General features: G+C 36.5%; 1 protein-coding gene across 1 annotated transcript in view; it reads right to left on the bottom strand.

Annotated features, from left to right (window-relative positions):
• Positions 1–598: 598 nt before the first annotated feature.
• Positions 599–18,611, bottom strand: part of TMC3 (transmembrane channel like 3) — a 141,042-nt gene continuing 123,029 nt past the window's right edge. The window contains exons 19-22 of the mRNA XM_053719325.1: positions 4,925–5,003; positions 4,768–4,810; positions 2,058–2,343; positions 599–1,418 (exon numbers count right to left, since the gene is read on the bottom strand). Of these exons, the coding sequence (XP_053575300.1) occupies positions 599–1,418; positions 2,058–2,343; positions 4,768–4,810; positions 4,925–5,003 (1,228 nt within the window). The remainder of the gene's footprint in view (positions 1,419–2,057; positions 2,344–4,767; positions 4,811–4,924; positions 5,004–18,611) is intronic.

Raw genomic sequence — 18,611 nt, forward strand, 5'->3', positions numbered from 1 at the left:
GATATTTATATTGGTGCAAATCCTTTCATTGTATGTTGATAATATATGTGTGTGTGTGTGTGTGTGTATATATATATATATATATATATATATATATGTGTGTGTGTGTGTGTGTATATATATATATATATATATATATATATAAAGAACATTTTTTTTCTATGTGAAGAACATTGGAATGTAAAATATTCATAATTCACTTCAGGTTCACAGCTGCAGGTCTTATGCGGTGTTGTGTTAGCACGCCAGCGACGTGTCCTGAGTTTAACGCGCGTGGGTTTTTTTCGATCGCACGCAAACAATTTACTTCCAACTATGCACACTAACTCGCCCATAATAACAGTTTATTTCCAGCGTTGCTTGCATGCGAGCAAAAAAATTATTTAGCACGCTACTTGAAATCTAGCCCTATGTCTTTAGAAACTACCCCTTGACATTATTTTAGTAAATCATGCCAATCTGTTGTTTAAGACTAAAATGCAATAAATTATCTTATAAAAATATAATGTGTCATAAAATATATCTACATATTATACCAATTATAAAATTTCTGGATTGAGTAGTAGTAGTATGTATATTAGAGGAGTAGAATATAAGTCTAGACATTTGAGCAAATTAATTCATTGAATGGAGAGACATTTAAATCAACACCGGCTTTTGATTTCTTTTTAGCTAGCTTTCCACTAGCTTTTATGAACTTGTCTTTGTTGTGGATAACTTGTATATACTGATCAGTGCTGCTATTTTGTGGGTCACTGCTAGATGCATTTGAAACAGAATCCGACTCTGTTAAATATGCTTCAGGCTTGTGTTTCGCTTTCACTTTTCTTTGACGTTCCATAAGGTGGTCACTGAATTCTACATTTTTCTGATGTTCCTTTTTGCGATGGTGAGTTTTATCTGTTCCAAGATGGAAACCTCCTTCCCAAGATTTATATTGCATTTTTACTAGATCTCTTCCAGATAAAATCTGACTGTCTGTACAGTCCCCAATGTAAAAACGGGGAGGATGGCGAAGATCAGATAGTGAACGTGGACGCTGGGATTTGCGTATTAGATCTCTTTGTAGTTCATCTTCTTCTTCCTCACTTAGATATGGTGAGTAAGACCTGCGTGGTGTTTGAACAATATATCTTCTGACATTTCTTGGGTATAATTCCACAATACCTCTAGATTCTTCCATTCGAAAATGTCGAGGTAACCTGGAAGTTGAACGTAGAAGCTTCTTACGTGAATCATGCTCATTAACTATAAAATACCTTGTATGTGACCGGTGAGGAACAGCACTTTGTGCTCCTTTTCCATGATGCTCTGGAGTAATTTGCTTTACTCCTTTTCTGAATAGAGGTTCAGAAAGTACATCCTCAACACGCTTTTTCTGTGTTAGTGAATTGTAGTTCTTGGCACGACAGACATCACTGGAACTTCCTAATTTAATACTTGAAGATCTACAAATATAAAGCAGACAGAGTGTGTACACTGAACATCTATGCTTATTTTAAAGCTGATTTAATTCTCATTTAATAAAAAAAAAAATGTTTTGCAAATGTATCAGTTGATCTCTTAGTAAATAAGTTTTGTTAAAGGGACATTTCTATAAAAATTGTTTCCCTTAATTAAAACCATCACCTAGGACATACCGATAAGAATGGTCTGAGCTTGCAAGTATTTTTGTTAGGTATTGATATGCTAATTATGGCTGGGTGTTAAATAAACACAAGCAGCTATTTCACATACAAAATCTATCTTTCCTTTATAACTCCCCACTAGGAGATTAATCAGCACTATTGTATTGTATTTACATAGTTTTTCTACATCGAAAATGTTTGTTACTCATATTTTCAGTGTAGGTGGAGTTAAAACAGAGTATAGTCGCTATTTTAAAGGTGAAGTATCTGCAAACAATTAAATACACTCCAGTAGGTAAAATGGACCACTGGGAACACATTAAATGGGGGAAAATGTTAGTGTACAATATCCCTTTAACTATTTAATATGGCTCAATATTAGTATTGTCTTTTCTAAGTTAGTTTCAGATATGCAGTATAATATACCACTTTACAAAAGGACAAATGACATACCTGTTTGAAATATTATCTGTCCTTTGTGATTTTATGCCTGGCACAGATGGACTTTTAGTTATATTTGTTGGTTGAGGAAGATCCAGATGTGTTGCACATTGTGATATAGTTTTTATCCTACTGCTTTTGCTCACAGGAGATTCAAAATTTACAACACTGCCATTCTTTCTTGGTGTTGATGAACGTGCAGATGATTCCTGGCTGACAATGTCACTGTCTTGCTCTGGCTTTTTTTCAGGTCCATCTTTATTCTGGAAACGTGCTGAGATTAGGAGAAATGTTAATACACATTGCATCCGTATAATAAAAGAAATACAAAGTTCACACATATAGACTACATTAGTAAGGACTAATTATTAAAAAGAAGATAGCAGAACTATAAATGGTTCAGAGGTGAGCAACAAAATAAATTAGGATAACGGAAGATTTAACCTATGAGAAGAGGTTACACAAGAAAAGAGGGGCACTCTAGAAAATAGGGGCATAATATGTGATATGATTCCTTTATACAAATGTATTAATGATCCATATACTTGACTGTCTACATGATAGAGAACTTTAAAAAGGGATTAAAAGGGGCAAAAAAACCCCAATTTTTATTTTGTGATTCAGACAATTTTAAACAACTTTCCAATTCAATTCTATTATCTAATTTGCTTTATTCTCTTGGTATCCTTGTTGAGTGAGCAGTAATGCACTACTGGGAACTAGGTGAAAGACAATAGCGAGAGGAATATATGTGAAATCATCCATCAGCAGCTTCTGAGACTACAAAGATACTTTTCAACAAAGGATACAAAAGAACAAAACAAATTAGATAATCGAAATATATTGGGAAGTTATTTAAAATTCAATTATCTATCTGAATTATGGAAGAAAAAAACTGGGTTTCATGTCCCTTTAAATATATTTTTAGCTAAAATAGAATATAAGGTTATAAGTGCTATGATAAATAAGAATTATTTTTAAATGTGTTATAAAAACAGGAATCCAGAAGAATTTGTGAAGGTTGAGCTTAATGGGCATGTCGTCTTCCAACCTTTTCTGCCATGTGGTATATCATTTGATACATAATCTGTGTAGTGTAAAATGTTTATATGTTAATGCCTCCACTGTTGAGCCATTTATCTTCCTTGTTTATTTCTGTGGGTTACCTGTACAGATCATGTCTATTGTATCAGACCATGCATTTTATAGCATATACAGTATAGTAAACAAAAGTTATCCTTTTCTAAATGTTATAGTAAAATACTTTATAGTTACACAATATTCTGATTGTAGAGACATGACAATTTGTTATAACAAAATTTGTATCCTCAACCAAGCTTACTTTGGATAGAAAAACAATTATATCAATAAATTATCCTTTATTGGTCTAACAAAAAATTGTTACCTTTTTAACTCACCCACCTTTTCCATTTATTATACAATTTTAACTTGGCTATTATAATGATGTTCAGATTATGGGTTTTATGATTTATTTAGAATTAGTGCTAGGTTTAAGGTTGGGCCGAAGTCACAGGCTTCACAGTATTCCAAAACATTGCAAATATTCGGTATCAGCACTGATACCGATACTAGTATTGGTGCAGATCCCGAGTATTAGCTTGTACTCATGCAAATGCTCTGATACTTAAACCGATACCTCCAGATCTTAGATCTTACCCATATGCCATCTTGTGGTGTTTTATCAAACTGCATGTTCTCATTTCATTTTAATCTGGAGTAGAGACTTAACTAAAAAATGTTCACTTTTATTCTGCCAATACAAATTGTTGTTCTCCAAAAGCTGCTACTATACAGCTTGAAGCCTACCTAGGAGAGATCACTGTATTTCCAGCTCTGACTAAACTGTCCCAAAAATATATTTCTGCCCCTTGCAGTAGTATGGAAAGTGAAAGACTCTTCAGCTTAGCGTCAAACGTCCTTACTGAACCATCCTTTGAATGTAGCAAACAAAATACATTTACTTTAAAGGGACATAAAACAAGTTGGGATATAGACAAAATGTAATAATATGTACTTTAATTACTTTATCTGCAAATTTAAACTGCAGTGCCTCACCATTAACCCTTTCTTTTTAGTTTCTGAATTGTAAAGCTCTAACTCCCCCCACACAATTCCTTTTATGGCTGTATCTATATCTATTGTTGCTTTGGTAGAATACAGAAATGCATAGGGATTATCTGCTGGAGCATGCCTAGAAACTGTGAACTCAGTTGAAATACCTGTATCTAAATAATAGGGAGGGTGGTGGAGTTGGCTGCCACAGGCAGCTTAGTTATGTAATTCATTTTGCTTATTTTTGAAAATTATTTTAAAATACTTGCTAGCATTTTTAAAAAAGATTTTTTATGCAAACTAATTTTAATTTATTAGCCCTTTTAGGATATGCACATATCTCAACCTGTTTTATGTCCCTTTAATGTCCATTTAGAGTTAACCTAGCACTACAATGTGCCTTTTAAGTAGACAATCTTTTAAAAATGATATCATTATAAAGATATAAATTTAAGCAAATAAGCAGATTCTTAATGCTGAAGCGTGTCCATTTAAATCAATAAAAAACAACTTAAAATGCAAAACCCTGATTTAAAATGATCTACTATAGCAGTCAACATTTATTTTTTAATAAATATACTTGTTTTAATTAACTCATTTTGCTAAAAAGGTGCAATCAACCTACCTACGGCCATTTTAATAACCTTTTTCTTGTCTTCCATTCTTTCCTAAAACAGAGAAACTAAAATAAATTACCTGTTAAGGTATATATAAAGCTCAACATTGGAACATTCTTCTGTTAAAACTTTTTTCCCCTCCAAAGCTTGTGTATTTGTACTCACAGTTTGAATCTGTGCTCTTAGTTGAGTATTGGTGAATTTCAGAGATCTTGCAATACTTTGAAGATAATATATTAACATGCTGAAAAAGGAAAAAAAAATATAGCATTAAGCACACTCCTGAAAGTACTGCCATTACTAAAATCTAATTCCCCGTAAAGGGCTAGATTACGTGTAGCCACCAATTTAGTCACTAAATGTAGCCACCAATCACCAAGCGCTACCCAGGTGCTGAGCCAAAAATGAGATAGTAAGAGAACAAAGAAAAAAATATAATTGAAGTAAATTAGAAAATTGCTTAAAATTGTATGCTCTATCGGAATAACAAAAGAAAACAAATTGGGTCTTGTGTCCCTTTAAGTCCAATTACTCACAAGCGAACATGCTTACTTTCAACCTGTAATAAACACGCTATTTCCGATCTTCACAAACACTGCAATAAACCCCTTTTTGCTTGCACACAACAGTTCGCAAGCCACTTGTAATCTAGCCCAAAATGTTTTAAGTTTGCAATATATTCCCATGTTTTTGCTTGCTTTTACTATAATTTAATTCTTGAAACTGTAGTGTTTAAATTCCCCTGGAGAAACTGGAGTACATTCTGTGGAATGCAGATCCCTCAAGAAAACAAATCCTCCAACTGCTTAAATAAAATAGACCTTTATTCAATTTCTCCCATAAGATCCAACTGATAAACATGAAATGAAGTAGAGATTTATTTTATTTTAGCAGTTGGAGGATTTGTATTCTTGTGGTTAGGTGGCTTGATAATTGAATGTACCATGACACTCCTGTGTGCTGCACAGTAGACATGTGCGATTCGGTTCGGGCCAAATCGAAATTCGGACAAATTTGTTCAAATTCGGAGATTCAGGTCGATTCGAATTGCGGTAGTTCCGAATCTACCGAATAAATCCGAATCGATTCGAATTTATTCGGTAGATTCGGATGGATGTGTATTACACTAGTAATACACAGCACATCCCACTTTACAGTGACCGAATTTTCGAAAATCCTAATCAATTCGAAACGAATTCAAACCAAATTTTTTCGAATCCGAATGAATCCGAAACAAATTCATTCGATTTCTTCCTAATTCGAATCGATCCGAACCGAAATTCGAATCGGTCCGAATCGATCCGAAACAAATTTTTTGCGGCTGCACATGTCTACTGCACAGAGATTGCCTGAGATATGCAGGAGCTTGTTTGTATAAGTGCCTAACTGGCCATAGCAAACAAACACCAAGATTACAAAATGTGTGCTAAACCCGGGGCGTGAATAACGCTAAAAATTTAGTGGTACAGCACTTTCGATAACGCTGCCATTACAAGTTACACAAAAACCTTCTTGTGCAGTGCGTTATGGTGCGTTAAGCTCCATACCGCACAAAAGCGAATGCCTGACATGACGTGCTTGTTGACGTTTTCCCCCATAGACATCAATAGAGAGAAAGTGTTAGAAAAAAACTAACACCTGCGATCGCGGAATGGCGATCGCTATAACGCAATCCCAATTGATGTCTATGGGGAAAAGACACCCTAACATAAACCCCTAGTCTAAATACCCATAATCTGCTGCCTCCCGACATTGCCTACACTAAATAAAGTTATTAACTCCTAAACTGCCACCCCGGCATTGCAACACTAAATAAAGTGATTAACCTCTAAACCGCCAGCCCCCCACATCAAAACTACTAAACTAAACATATTAACCCCTAAACCACTGGCCCCCCACATTGCAGCTACTATAATAAAGCTATTAACCCCTAAACCGCCGCCGCCACTTTGCAACTACTATAATAAAGCTATTAACCCCTAAACCACCGGTCCCCCACCTCACAACACTAAACTAAACATATTAACCCATAAACCACTGCCCCCACATCACAACTACTATAATAAAGCTATTAACCCCTAAAGCGCTGGCCCCTCATATCACAACTACTAAACTAAACCTATTAACCCCTAAACCGCCGGACCCCCACATCACAACTAATATAAAAAACATATTAACCTCTAAACTGCCGATCCCCATATCGCAACAACTAAACTAAACCTATTAACCCCTAAACCGCCAGCCCCCCACATCGTTGCACACTAAATTAACCCTTTAGCTGCTAAGCCATTTCCCACCTGGGTGCTTAACTGGATTTGAGCTTTTTTTTTTACTTTTTTTAAATATATTTATTTTTTACTTTTTTTTTCAGATTCCCAATTCTTATACAGTTAGGCGAGGAGATCTTGGGGGGTCTGCAGCTGCTTAGATGCCTGAGATACAGGCTTCTAAGCAGCATACCCCTATAGCCGTTGTCAGCACCTGACTGGGACAATTTGTGATGGCTCAGAGCCGTCGTTAGCACTCAAATGGTTAAACTATTGACCCCTAAACCTAACACCCCCCTAACTTTAAATTTACAATATAACTATCGTAAAATAAATAAAAACTTACCTTTTGCAATAAAAAAAACTAAGCTTAAACTATAAATAAACCTAACACCTAACATAACTATTTAAAAAAAAAAAAAATGAAGTTACAAAATTAAAAAAATCCTAACACTACGAAAAATTAAAACAAAATCTAACATTACAAAAAACATTACAACTAAAATTACGAAAAAAAATAAGATTTTAAAAAATAATAAACAAAATTATCAAAAATAATAAATGTTAAACCTTATCAAATACCCCTATAAAAACAAAAAAAAGCCACCACAAAATAAAAACACCCCCTAATCTAAAAATAAACTACCAATAGCCCTTAAAAGGGCCTTTTGTAGGGCATTGCCCTGAAGCAATCAGCTATTTTACCTAAAAAAAATGACAAAGTATCCCCTAACAGTAAAACCCCCCACCCAACCAACCCCCCAAAAGAAAAAAAAATAAGTCTAAAAAAACATAAGCTATCCATTGCCCCTAAAGGGGCATTTGTATGGGCATTGCCCTTAAAAGGGCAATAAGCTATTTAGTGCCCATTAAAAAACACTAACGCCAAAAAATGTACTTTCAATTCTTAAAGTCCGGACATCCATCTTCATCCAGGCGGCAAAATCTTCATCCATCGCTGGGGCATCTTCTATCTTCAACCCAGTGGTGCGGCGATGAGCTGAGAAGAATCGGCGTTGACGACGACAACATCCAGCCCGGAGCCTCCTCTTCATGCGATCTCCACCGCACACTGAAGATTGAATGCAAGGTACCCATTTTATATTTGGGGTACCTTGCATTCCTATTGGCTGAAATATTCAAATCAGCCAATAGGAGGAGAGCTGCTTAAATCCTATTGGCTGTTCAAATCAGCCAATGCCCTACAAAAGGCCCTTTTAAGGGCTGTTGGTAGTTTATTGTTAGATTAGGGGTTTAGGGCTTAATAGGTTTAGTTTAGTAGTTGCAATGTGGGGGTCAGCAGTTTAGGGGTTAATAGGTTTATTTAGTGTTGGCAATGTGGGGGGTCGGGAGTTTAGGGGTTAATATGTTTAATTAAGCATTTGTGATGCGGAGGGTTAGCGGTTTAGGGGTTAATAGGTAGTTTATTGGTGTTAGTGTACTTTGTAACATTTTTGTTATGAGTTTTGTGAAACATTTTTGTTTTGCAAAATCCAAAACTACTGGTCTCTGATCGCGGAATAGATTGTGGCGGTATAAGCTATAACGCTAGCTTAATAGCCTGACCGAAACGGGTGACCTGAAAATTCCACACTCAAAGTCATTTTTAAAGTACGGAATGGAGAGTTGCGTTATAGGCTTAAACACTTGCAGTATTGTTGTACCTTCACAACTAATACGGGAGATGTGCCATTCTGAGCGCAAAGGCCAAAAAGTGATATAGCCGTACCGCACAATTTGTCATTTGGCCCAAAGTAAGAGAAACAACATTCAGGAGGTTTTTAATGGAATTTGTCCCAGGCCTACAAAACAATGATAGATTTATATACTGTATTTAAAAAAAATAATAAAAAAAAATATATATATATATATATATATATACAGGGAGTGCAGAATTATTAGGCAAGTTGTATTTTTGAGGATTAATTTTATTATTGAACAACAACCATGTTCTCAATGAACCCAAAAAACTCATTAATATCAAAGCTGAATATTTTTGGAAGTAGTTTTTAGTTTGTTTTTAGTTTTAGCTATTTTAGGGGGATATCTGTGTGTGCAGGTGACTATTACTGTGCATAATTATTAGGCAACTTAACAAAAAACAAATATATACCCATTTCAATTATTTATTTTTACCAGTGAAACCAATATAACATCTCAACATTCACAAATATACATTTCTGACATTCAAAAACAAAACAAAAACAAATCAGTGACCAATATAGCCACCTTTCTTTGCAAGGACACTCAAAAGCCTGCCATCCATGGATTCTGTCAGTGTTTTGATCTGTTCACCATCAACATTGCGTGCAGCAGCAACCACAGCCTCCCAGACACTGTTCAGAGAGGTGTACTGTTTTCCCTCCTTGTAAATCTCACATTTGATGATGGACCACAGGTTCTCAATGGGGTTCAGATCAGGTGAACAAGGAGGCCATGTCATTAGATTTTCTTCTTTTATACCCTTTCTTGCCAGCCACGCTGTGGAGTACTTGGACGCGTGTGATGGAGCATTGTCCTGCATGAAAATCATGTTTTTCTTGAAGGATGCAGACTTCTTCCTGTACCACTGCTTGAAGAAGGTGTCTTCCAGAAACTGGCAGTAGGACTGGGAGTTGAGCTTGACTCCATCCTCAACCCGAAAAGGCCCCACAAGCTCATCTTTGATGATACCAGCCCAAACCAGTACTCCACCTCCACCTTGCTGGAGTCTGAGTCGGACTGGAGTTTTTTCCCCTTACCAATCCAGCCACGGGCCCATCCATCTGGCCCATCAAGACTCACTCTCATTTCATCAGTCCATAAAACCTTAGAAAAATCAGTCTTGAGATATTTCTTGGCCCAGTCTTGACGTTTCAGCTTGTGTGTTTTGTTCAGTGGTGGTCGTCTTTCAGCCTTTCTTACCTTGGCCATGTCTCTGAGTATTGCACACCTTGTGCTTTTGGGCACTCCAGTGATGTTGCAGCTCTGAAATATGGCCAAACTGGTGGCAAGTGGCATCTTGGCAGCTGCACGCTTGACTTTTCTCAGTTCATGGGCAGTTATTTTGCGCCTTGGTTTTTCCACACGCTTCTTGCGACCCTGTTGACTATTTTGAATGAAACGCTTGATTGTTCGATGATCACGCTTCAGAAGCTTTGCAATTTTAAGAGTGCTGCATCCCTCTGCAAGATATCTCACTATTTTTGACTTTTCTGAGCCTGTCAAGTCCTTCTTTTGACCCATTTTGCCAAAGGAAAGGAAGTTGCCTAATAATTATGCACACCTGATATAGGGTGTTGATGTCATTAGACCACACCCCTTCTCAGTACAGAGATGCACATCACCTAATATGCTTAATTGGTAGTAGGCTTTCGAGCCTATACAGCTTGGAGTAAGACAACATGCATAAAGAGGATGATGTGGTCAAAATACTCATTTGCCTAATAATTCTGCACTCCCTGTATATATTGCATATAGGTAGTTTGCAATGCTGTGAACAATTTATGAAGCATACATAAAACAATACTTTAATATCCCTATACATATCACGTGATTGCCTTAAAAGGACATACATTTGCTAATCCATTTATACACTGTACACATATGATACACAGACCTGCTATCTCAGTAATAACCACTTAAGATACTCCAACCAAGTAGATTCAGATTGCTGCATTTAGGTAGGTTATTTTTAGGATGTCTTTGTATTGGTTATGATGGAGAGTTTTCAGGTGTTAGGTGGGGTATTTGGTTTTTAGGTGGATATTTTTAGTTGGATATTTTATTTAGGTGGGGAGTGCCTGTATTCAGAATGGTGCAGAATGGGCCTTTGATGTTGTGGGGTCTATTAACTGTAGGTTCTCCATTGGAAATAATATTGCATATTGGTAGGGAACTTGTTAAGTAGGTTTTAAATATAGGTGTGGATACCACTGGTGAATTAAAGGGACAGTAGACACCAGCATTGTTGTTATTTAAAAAGATAGATAATCCCTTTATTACCCATTCTCCAGTTTTGCATAACCAACACAGTTATAATAATACACATTTTACCTCTGTAATTACCTAGTATATATGCCTCTGTAAACTGCCCCCTTATTTCAGTTCTTTTGACATTTTAGCCAATCAGTGCTGACTCCTAGGTAATGTGCGTGAGCTCAATGTTATCTATATGACACACATGAACTAACACCCTCTAGTGGTGAAAAACGGTCAAAATGCATTTAGATAAGAGACTGCCTTCAAGGTATAAGAAATTAGAATATGAGCCTACCTAGGTTTACCTTTCAACTAAGAATATGAAGAGAACAAAGCAAAATTGGTAAATTGGAAAGTTGTTTAAAATTGCATGCCCTATTTGAATCATGAAAGTTTATTTTGGACTTGACTGTCCCTTTAATTATTAGTAGGCATCCATTATAAATAGTGGTGTAGGATATTGCTTGTGGACTGGTATCATTGTTAAGTGCATTAGTGGGAGGGGCACCCATAGCCACAATTTGGATGTTCAGTGGGTTTTAGTCAGAAAGGATTTAACGTGGTTGGGTGAGCAGTTATGATTAATTAGATTTGAGGTTTCTTTAGATTATAGCTATTTTTTGCATATTAGCCTATTAGTTGGTGGTGGCAAATTTAAAAGTAATAGTAGATATGGTTATTTAATAAAACAAAGAGGTCTAATTTGGTTGTCACTATCCTAGAGTTGTAAGAAGAACACAAATTAATATAATAGCTACCCAACTGAAGATGTATAAATATAAAGGAGAAAGATGCCCAATACTGAGTATTCTGATACTACAGGAGTGACAGTGAATTAGAGGATGTGCCACAGAAAAATCTAATGTGGTTGGTTGCAAATCATAAATGTGTTTTCCTGTGAATGCCAAATAAATTAAGACATTTTATAAGGATTATGTTCCCCTGTATCAAAAGCCTGAAAGAAGTCTAGCAGAATAAGTAGCAGTGGGCCATAGCATTAACATTATTTGTGACCTGACCCTCTGCTCTTTCTGTGGTATGTTTACGGAGAAACCCTAATTGGAGAGAATAAAATAGCGTATTGAAAAAAATAAGCTAGATGATTGTAAATCAACTATTTTAATAACATGAAGGGGGAATTTTTTTTTTTTAAATGGGGGTGGGGTCTTAGGGGGTTAGGTTGGATCATGGTAGGGATTACTAATAATGTATGTGATTAAATCATATCTGAGATGGTGAAAATTGTGGGAGAATGTTGTATGATAAGATGAAACAAAAAAAACAAAAAAATGAGTGTGGACACCACTTCCCCAGTTACAAGGAGGAGCAACCAAATCTTTTTTAGTTATGTCAGGTGTAAATTGAGGGATGTGATATTGTTTTCTGGGCCATTTATACTATTTTACTGAGGACACTATTATAAACCACAAGTCAAATAGGAAACTATTTTATAGCAGTAGAATATTATTAACTTGTTTAATATATAATTGGTATCATTACTTCCATAGTATCCTTAAAGGGACACAAAACCTAAACATTTTCTTTAATTATTCAGATAGAGGTAAATTGGAAAGTTTTTTAAATTTGTCGGCTAGATTTAGAGTTGGGCGATAGCCGTCAAAACCAGCGTTAGAGGCTCCTAACGCTGGTTTTTACCGCCCTCTGGTATTTCGAGTCAGTCAGGAAAGGGTCTAACGCTCACTTTCCAGCCGCGACTTTTCCATACCGCAGATCCCCCTAGGCCATTTGCGTATCCTATCTTTTCAATGGGATCTTTCTAACGCTGGTATTTAGAGTCTTGGCTGAAGTGAGCGTTAGAAATCTAACGACAAATCTCCAGCCGCAGAAAAAAACCAGGAGTTAAGAGCTTTCTGGGCTAACGCCGGTTTATAAAGCTCTTAACTACTGTGCTCTAAAGTACACTAACACCCATAAACTTCCTATATACCCCAAAACCGAGGTGCCCCCACATCGCCGCCACTCTATTAAATTTTTTAACCCCTAATCTGCCGCTCCGTACACCGCCGCCAGCTAAGTTATCCCTATGTACCCCTAATCTGCTGCCCCTAATACCGCTGACACCTATATTATATTTATTAACCCCTAATCTGCCCCCCCAACGTCGCCACCACCTACCTACACTTATTAACCCCTAATCTGCCGAGCAGATCGCACCGCTACTATAATAAAGTTATTAACCCCTAATCCGCCTCACTCCCGCCTCAATAACCCTATAATAAATAGTATTAACCCCTAATCTGCCCTCCCTAACATCGCCGACACCTAACTTCAAGCATTAACCCCTAATCTGCCGACCGGAGCTCACCGCTACTATAATAAATTTTTTAACCCCTAAAGCTAATTCTAACCCTAACCCTAACCCAAGTTAAATATAATTTTTATCTAACTAAATAAATTAACTCTTATTAAATAAATTATTCCTATTTAAAGCTAAATACTTACCTGTAAAATAAATCCTAATATAGCTACAATATAAATTAAAATATATTGTAGCTATTTTAGGATTAATATTTATTTTACAGGCAACTTTGTAATTATTTTAACCAGGTACAATAGCTAAAATAGTTAAAATAATTACAAAATTACCTGTAAAATAAATCATAACCTAAGTTACAATTAAACCTAACACTACACTATCAATAAATAAATTAAATAAAATACCTACAATTACCTACAATTAAACCTAACACTACACTATCAATAAATTAATTAAATACAATACCTACAAATAAATACAATTAAATAAACTAACTAAAGTACAAAAAATAAAAAAGAACTAAGTTACAAAAAATAAAAAAATATTTGCAAACATTAGAAAAATATTACAACAATTTTAAACTAATTACACCTACTCTAAGCCCTCTAATAAAATAACAAAGACCCCCAAAATAAAAAAAATGCCCTACCGTATTCTAAATTAAAAAAGTTCAAAACTCTTTTACCTTACCAGCCCTGAAAAGAGCCATTTGCGGGCATGCCCCAAAGAATTCAGCTCTTTTGCCTGTAAAAAAAAAACATACAATACCCCCCCCCCAACATTACAATCCACCACCCACATACCCCTAATCTAACCCAAACCCCCCTTAAATAAACCTAACACTAAGCCCCTGAAGATCTTCCTACCTTATCTTCACCATGCCAGGTTCACCGATCCGTCCTCGGAAGTCTTGATCCAAGCCTCCTAAGTGTTGATCCAAGCCCAAGCGGGGGCTGAAGAGTGACGTCCATCCTCCAGCTGAAGTCTTGATCCAAACATCTTCTTCCAAGCTGCATCTTCTATGTTCTTCAATCCGATGACGACCGGCTGATATTCAAGACCTCCAGCGCGGATCCATCCATCTTCACTGACGACTTCCCGACGAATGACGGTTCCTTTAAGGGACGTCATCCAAGATGGCGTACCTCGAATTCCGATTGGCTGATAGGATTCTATCAGCCAATCGGAATTAAGGTAGGAAAATTCTGATTGGCTGATGGAATCAGCCAATCAGAATCAAGTTCAATCCGATTGGCTGATCCAATCAGCCAATCAGATTGAGCTCTCATTCTATTGGCTGATCGGAACATAAGGGGGGTTTGGGTTAGATTAGGGGTATGTGGGTGGTGGGTTGTAATGTTGGGGGGGGGTATTGTATGTTTTTTTTTTACAGGCAAAAGAGCTGAATTCTTTGGGGCATGCCCCGCAAATGGCCCTTTTCAGGGCTGGTAAGGTAAAAGAGCTTTGAACTTTTTTAATTTAGAATAGGGTAGGGCATTTTTTTATTTTGGGGGTCTTTGTTATTTTATTAGGGGGCTTAGAGTAGGTGTAATTAGTTTAAAATTGTTGTAATATTTTTCTAATGTTTGTAAATATTTTTTTATTTTTTGTACTTTAGTTAGTTTATTTAATTGTATTTATTTGTAGGTATTGTATTTAATTAATTTATTGATAGTGTAGTGTTAGGTTTAATTGTAGATAATTGTAGGTATTTTATTTAATTTATTTATTGATAGTGTAGTGTTAGGTTTAATTGTAACTTAGGTTATGATTTATTTTGCAGGTAATTTTGTAATTATTTTAACTATTTTAGCTATTAAATAGTTATTAACTATTTAATAGCTATTGTACCTGTTTAAAATAATTACAAAGTTGCCTGTAAAATAAATATTAATCCTAAAATAGCTACAATATAATTATAATTTATATTGTAGCTATATTAGGGTTTATTTTACAGGTAAGTAGTTAGCTTTAAATAGGAATAATTTATATAATAAGAGTTAATTTATTTAGTTAGATTTAAATTATATTTAACTTAGGGGGTGTTAGTGTTAGGGTTAGACTTAGCTTTAGGGGTTAATCCATTTATTAGACTAGCGGCGAGATCCGATCGGCAGATTAGGGGTTAATTATTGTAGGTAGCTGGCGGCGACATTGTGGGGGGCAGATTAGGGGTTAATAAATATAATATATGGGTCGGCGGTGTTAGGGGCAGCAGATTAGGGGTACATAGGTATAATGTAGGTTGCGGCGGTATACGGAGCGGCAGATTAGGGGTTAAAAAATATGCAGGGGGCAGCGATAGCGGGGGCAGCAGATTAGGGGTTAATAAGCGTAAGGTTAGGGGTGTTTAGACTCGGGGTACATGTTAGGGTGTTAGGTGCAGACTTAGGAAGTGTTTCCCCATAGTAAACAATGGGGCTGCGTTAGGAGCTGAACGCTGCTTTTTTGCAGGTGTTAGGTTTTTTTCAGCTCAAACTGCCCCATTGTTTTCTATGGGGGAATCGTGCACAAGCACGTTTTTTAAGCTGGCCGCGTCCGTAATCAACGCTGGTATTTAGAGTTGCAGTGGCGGTAAATATGCTCTACGCTCCTTTTTTGGAGCCTAACGCAGCCATTCTATGAACTCTAAATACCAGCAGTATTTAAAAGGTGCGGGGGGAAAAAAGCATGCGTAGCTAACGCACCCCTTTGGCCGCAGAACTCTAAATCTAGCCGTGTATGTTCTATTATCTAATTTGCTTCATTCTCTTGGTATCCTGTGTTGAAAATAATAACTAGATAGGCTCAGAAGCAGCAATGCTTTATTGGGAGCTAGCTGCTTATTGAAATATATATGCACTTGTATTTGGCTCACACAATGTGTTCAGGTAGCTCCCAGTATTGTATTGCTCCTTTTTCAACAAAAGATTACAAGGGAATTAAGCAATTTTGATAATAGTACACAATTAGAAAGTGGTTTAACCCCTTTGTCAATTTCAGAGTACGGGATAATTTTTAGCATTTTAGATTATATATACAGTATATATAGATGTGTGTGTATTTATTTATTTAAAGTAGATCTAGGCTCATTTTAGTAAACTTCAACTATTTGGCTGCCAAATAAGATCATATAAAAAGTTGTAAATTTCTTGCTATCTTTGGGTTTCTCACTGAAATGATTTACACACAACTACTGCAGTCATAAGATGGTTGTAAAAGTGGTTGTAAAAGCTTCTCTGGGGTCTCCTTTGTTCAGAAACAGCAGACACGCATGGCATTGCAATTGATTTTTGGCAATTGGGAAGCTAATTGCAGCTGCACACCACACTTCTGAAATTCTAGACAGTAAAGGGGCTAATCAGTTAGCTTGTAAGGTTAATATTTGCTCTAGTTTAGGGATTACACTCCCACCTAACATCTCACACCCCCTGATCCCGACCTCATTCTTTTATCTCCCCCACACTGGTCATCACCATCCTATGTACTGGCAGACAGTTTGCCAGTATGCAGTTTAGGGCTTTTATTTTGTTTTTTAAATATTTATTTTTTTAATATTTCTGTATTGTAGATCCCTCCTCACCATCACACCTCCCTGATCCACCCCTTCCCCGCTATATTTGTTACTTGCAGCCAGTATGCCAGTAACAAATGATTCTTTTTTTTGTCCATATATATTTTTTTCTGCAGTGTAGGGGCCCCCTCCAAGATCACCTTCTGTAGTGTAGGGGCCCCCTCCAGCTTATATTGTTCTATAATTTAGGGCCCCATCCCTCCCTCTACATTTATAACGTTACCGCAGTGTAGGAAACCACAGCCTTTCCTCCACTGGGCCACCCACCCACCTCCCTCCTTCCCTCCCACCACTCCCATTTGGCACCAATGGAATATCGTTACTGAGAGGGACTCAAACAGTCTCACTCTCTGCAACGATCGGCAATCTGGATTCATTTGGAAAAGGAGGACGATCAATCTTCCTTTACCATATAAAGGCAATTACCTTCTGCCCTCATCTGCAGCCTTCACTGTCTAAGATGACAGCTAGGACCACAACATGCGCCTCTGTGTTGGATGTAGGTACTACGTCAACACAGTACGCTGAGCAAAGTACTGTTTGACGTAGTAATTATATCCAAAGAGCACAAGAGGATAAAATAATATGCTCTGAAACAATATTATTCCATTACTTAGGCACATTCTGGTCCAGATTACAAGCAGAGTACTAAATATCGCTTGCATGCAAGCCATTTTAGCGTTTTACTTTGTAATACCAGGGCACAATATTGTGCGTTGGTATTACAAGTTAATTGCAATGCGAACGCAAGCTCACATTGCTAGGAAGCTTTGCGCTTATGAGAGCGCGCTTTCATAGGCTTCTATGAGAGACTCATTCTGATGCCATGACAGATGGCATCAGAACCTCACACAGCGAAGGAAGTAAGTAGCGCAGGGATGGGCAGCATTTTTAAATATATATGAATATAAATATATATACATATATATTTATGTGTTATTATGTGTATATTTACATATTAACACATAAATATATATGTATATAATCATATACATATATATTTACATTGCAGTCTATGGGAACACACAGTTCCCATAGACCACAATGTAAAGGCAATTTTCAGTGCCCTTTTTTTCTAGCACCCCACTTCCACCAACTTTAAAGCCCTAAAACTGCCTAGTGCTCGCAGAAGCAATATCCAGCCACGTGTAGCGAAATAATTTAGCGCTCCACTTGTAATCTAGCCCTTTGTATTGTTGCTATAAGTTTTATAATTTAAGCAATTACTTTTGTTTTAAAGGAGTAGTCTAGTCAAAATTAAACTTCAATGATTCAGATAGAGCATTCAGTTTTAAGCAACTTTCTAATTTACTCCTATTATCAATTGTTCTTTGTTCTCTTGGTATATTTATTTGAAAAAGCAAGAATGTAAGCATAGGAGCCGTCCCATTTTTGGTTCAGCACCTGGGTAGCACTTTCTGATTTGTGTCTAAATGTAGCCACCAATCAGCAAGCGCTCCCCAGGGGCTGAACCCAAAATGGTCCGGGCCCTAAGCTTACATTCAAATAAATAAACCAAGGGAATGAAGAAAAATTGATAATAGGAGTAAATTAAAAAGTTGCTTAAAATTGCCTGCTCTATCTGAATCATGAAAGTTTAATTTTGATTGGACTATCCCTTTAACAGAGTGCTGCTAATGATTACTATTGTTATGTATAGCGTAGTTATCCTTATCATCATTATTATTATTTCTTATGGATAACGTTTGCACCGTTTAATACACACTATCCCTATAAGTGCTTTAAGTTCTTTAACAATATAAATTTGTTTGTTGTTTTTTAAAAACTCCAATA

Source organism: Bombina bombina, chromosome 6 (genome assembly GCF_027579735.1).
Source record: "Bombina bombina isolate aBomBom1 chromosome 6, aBomBom1.pri, whole genome shotgun sequence".
NCBI lineage: Eukaryota > Metazoa > Chordata > Amphibia > Anura > Bombinatoridae > Bombina > Bombina bombina.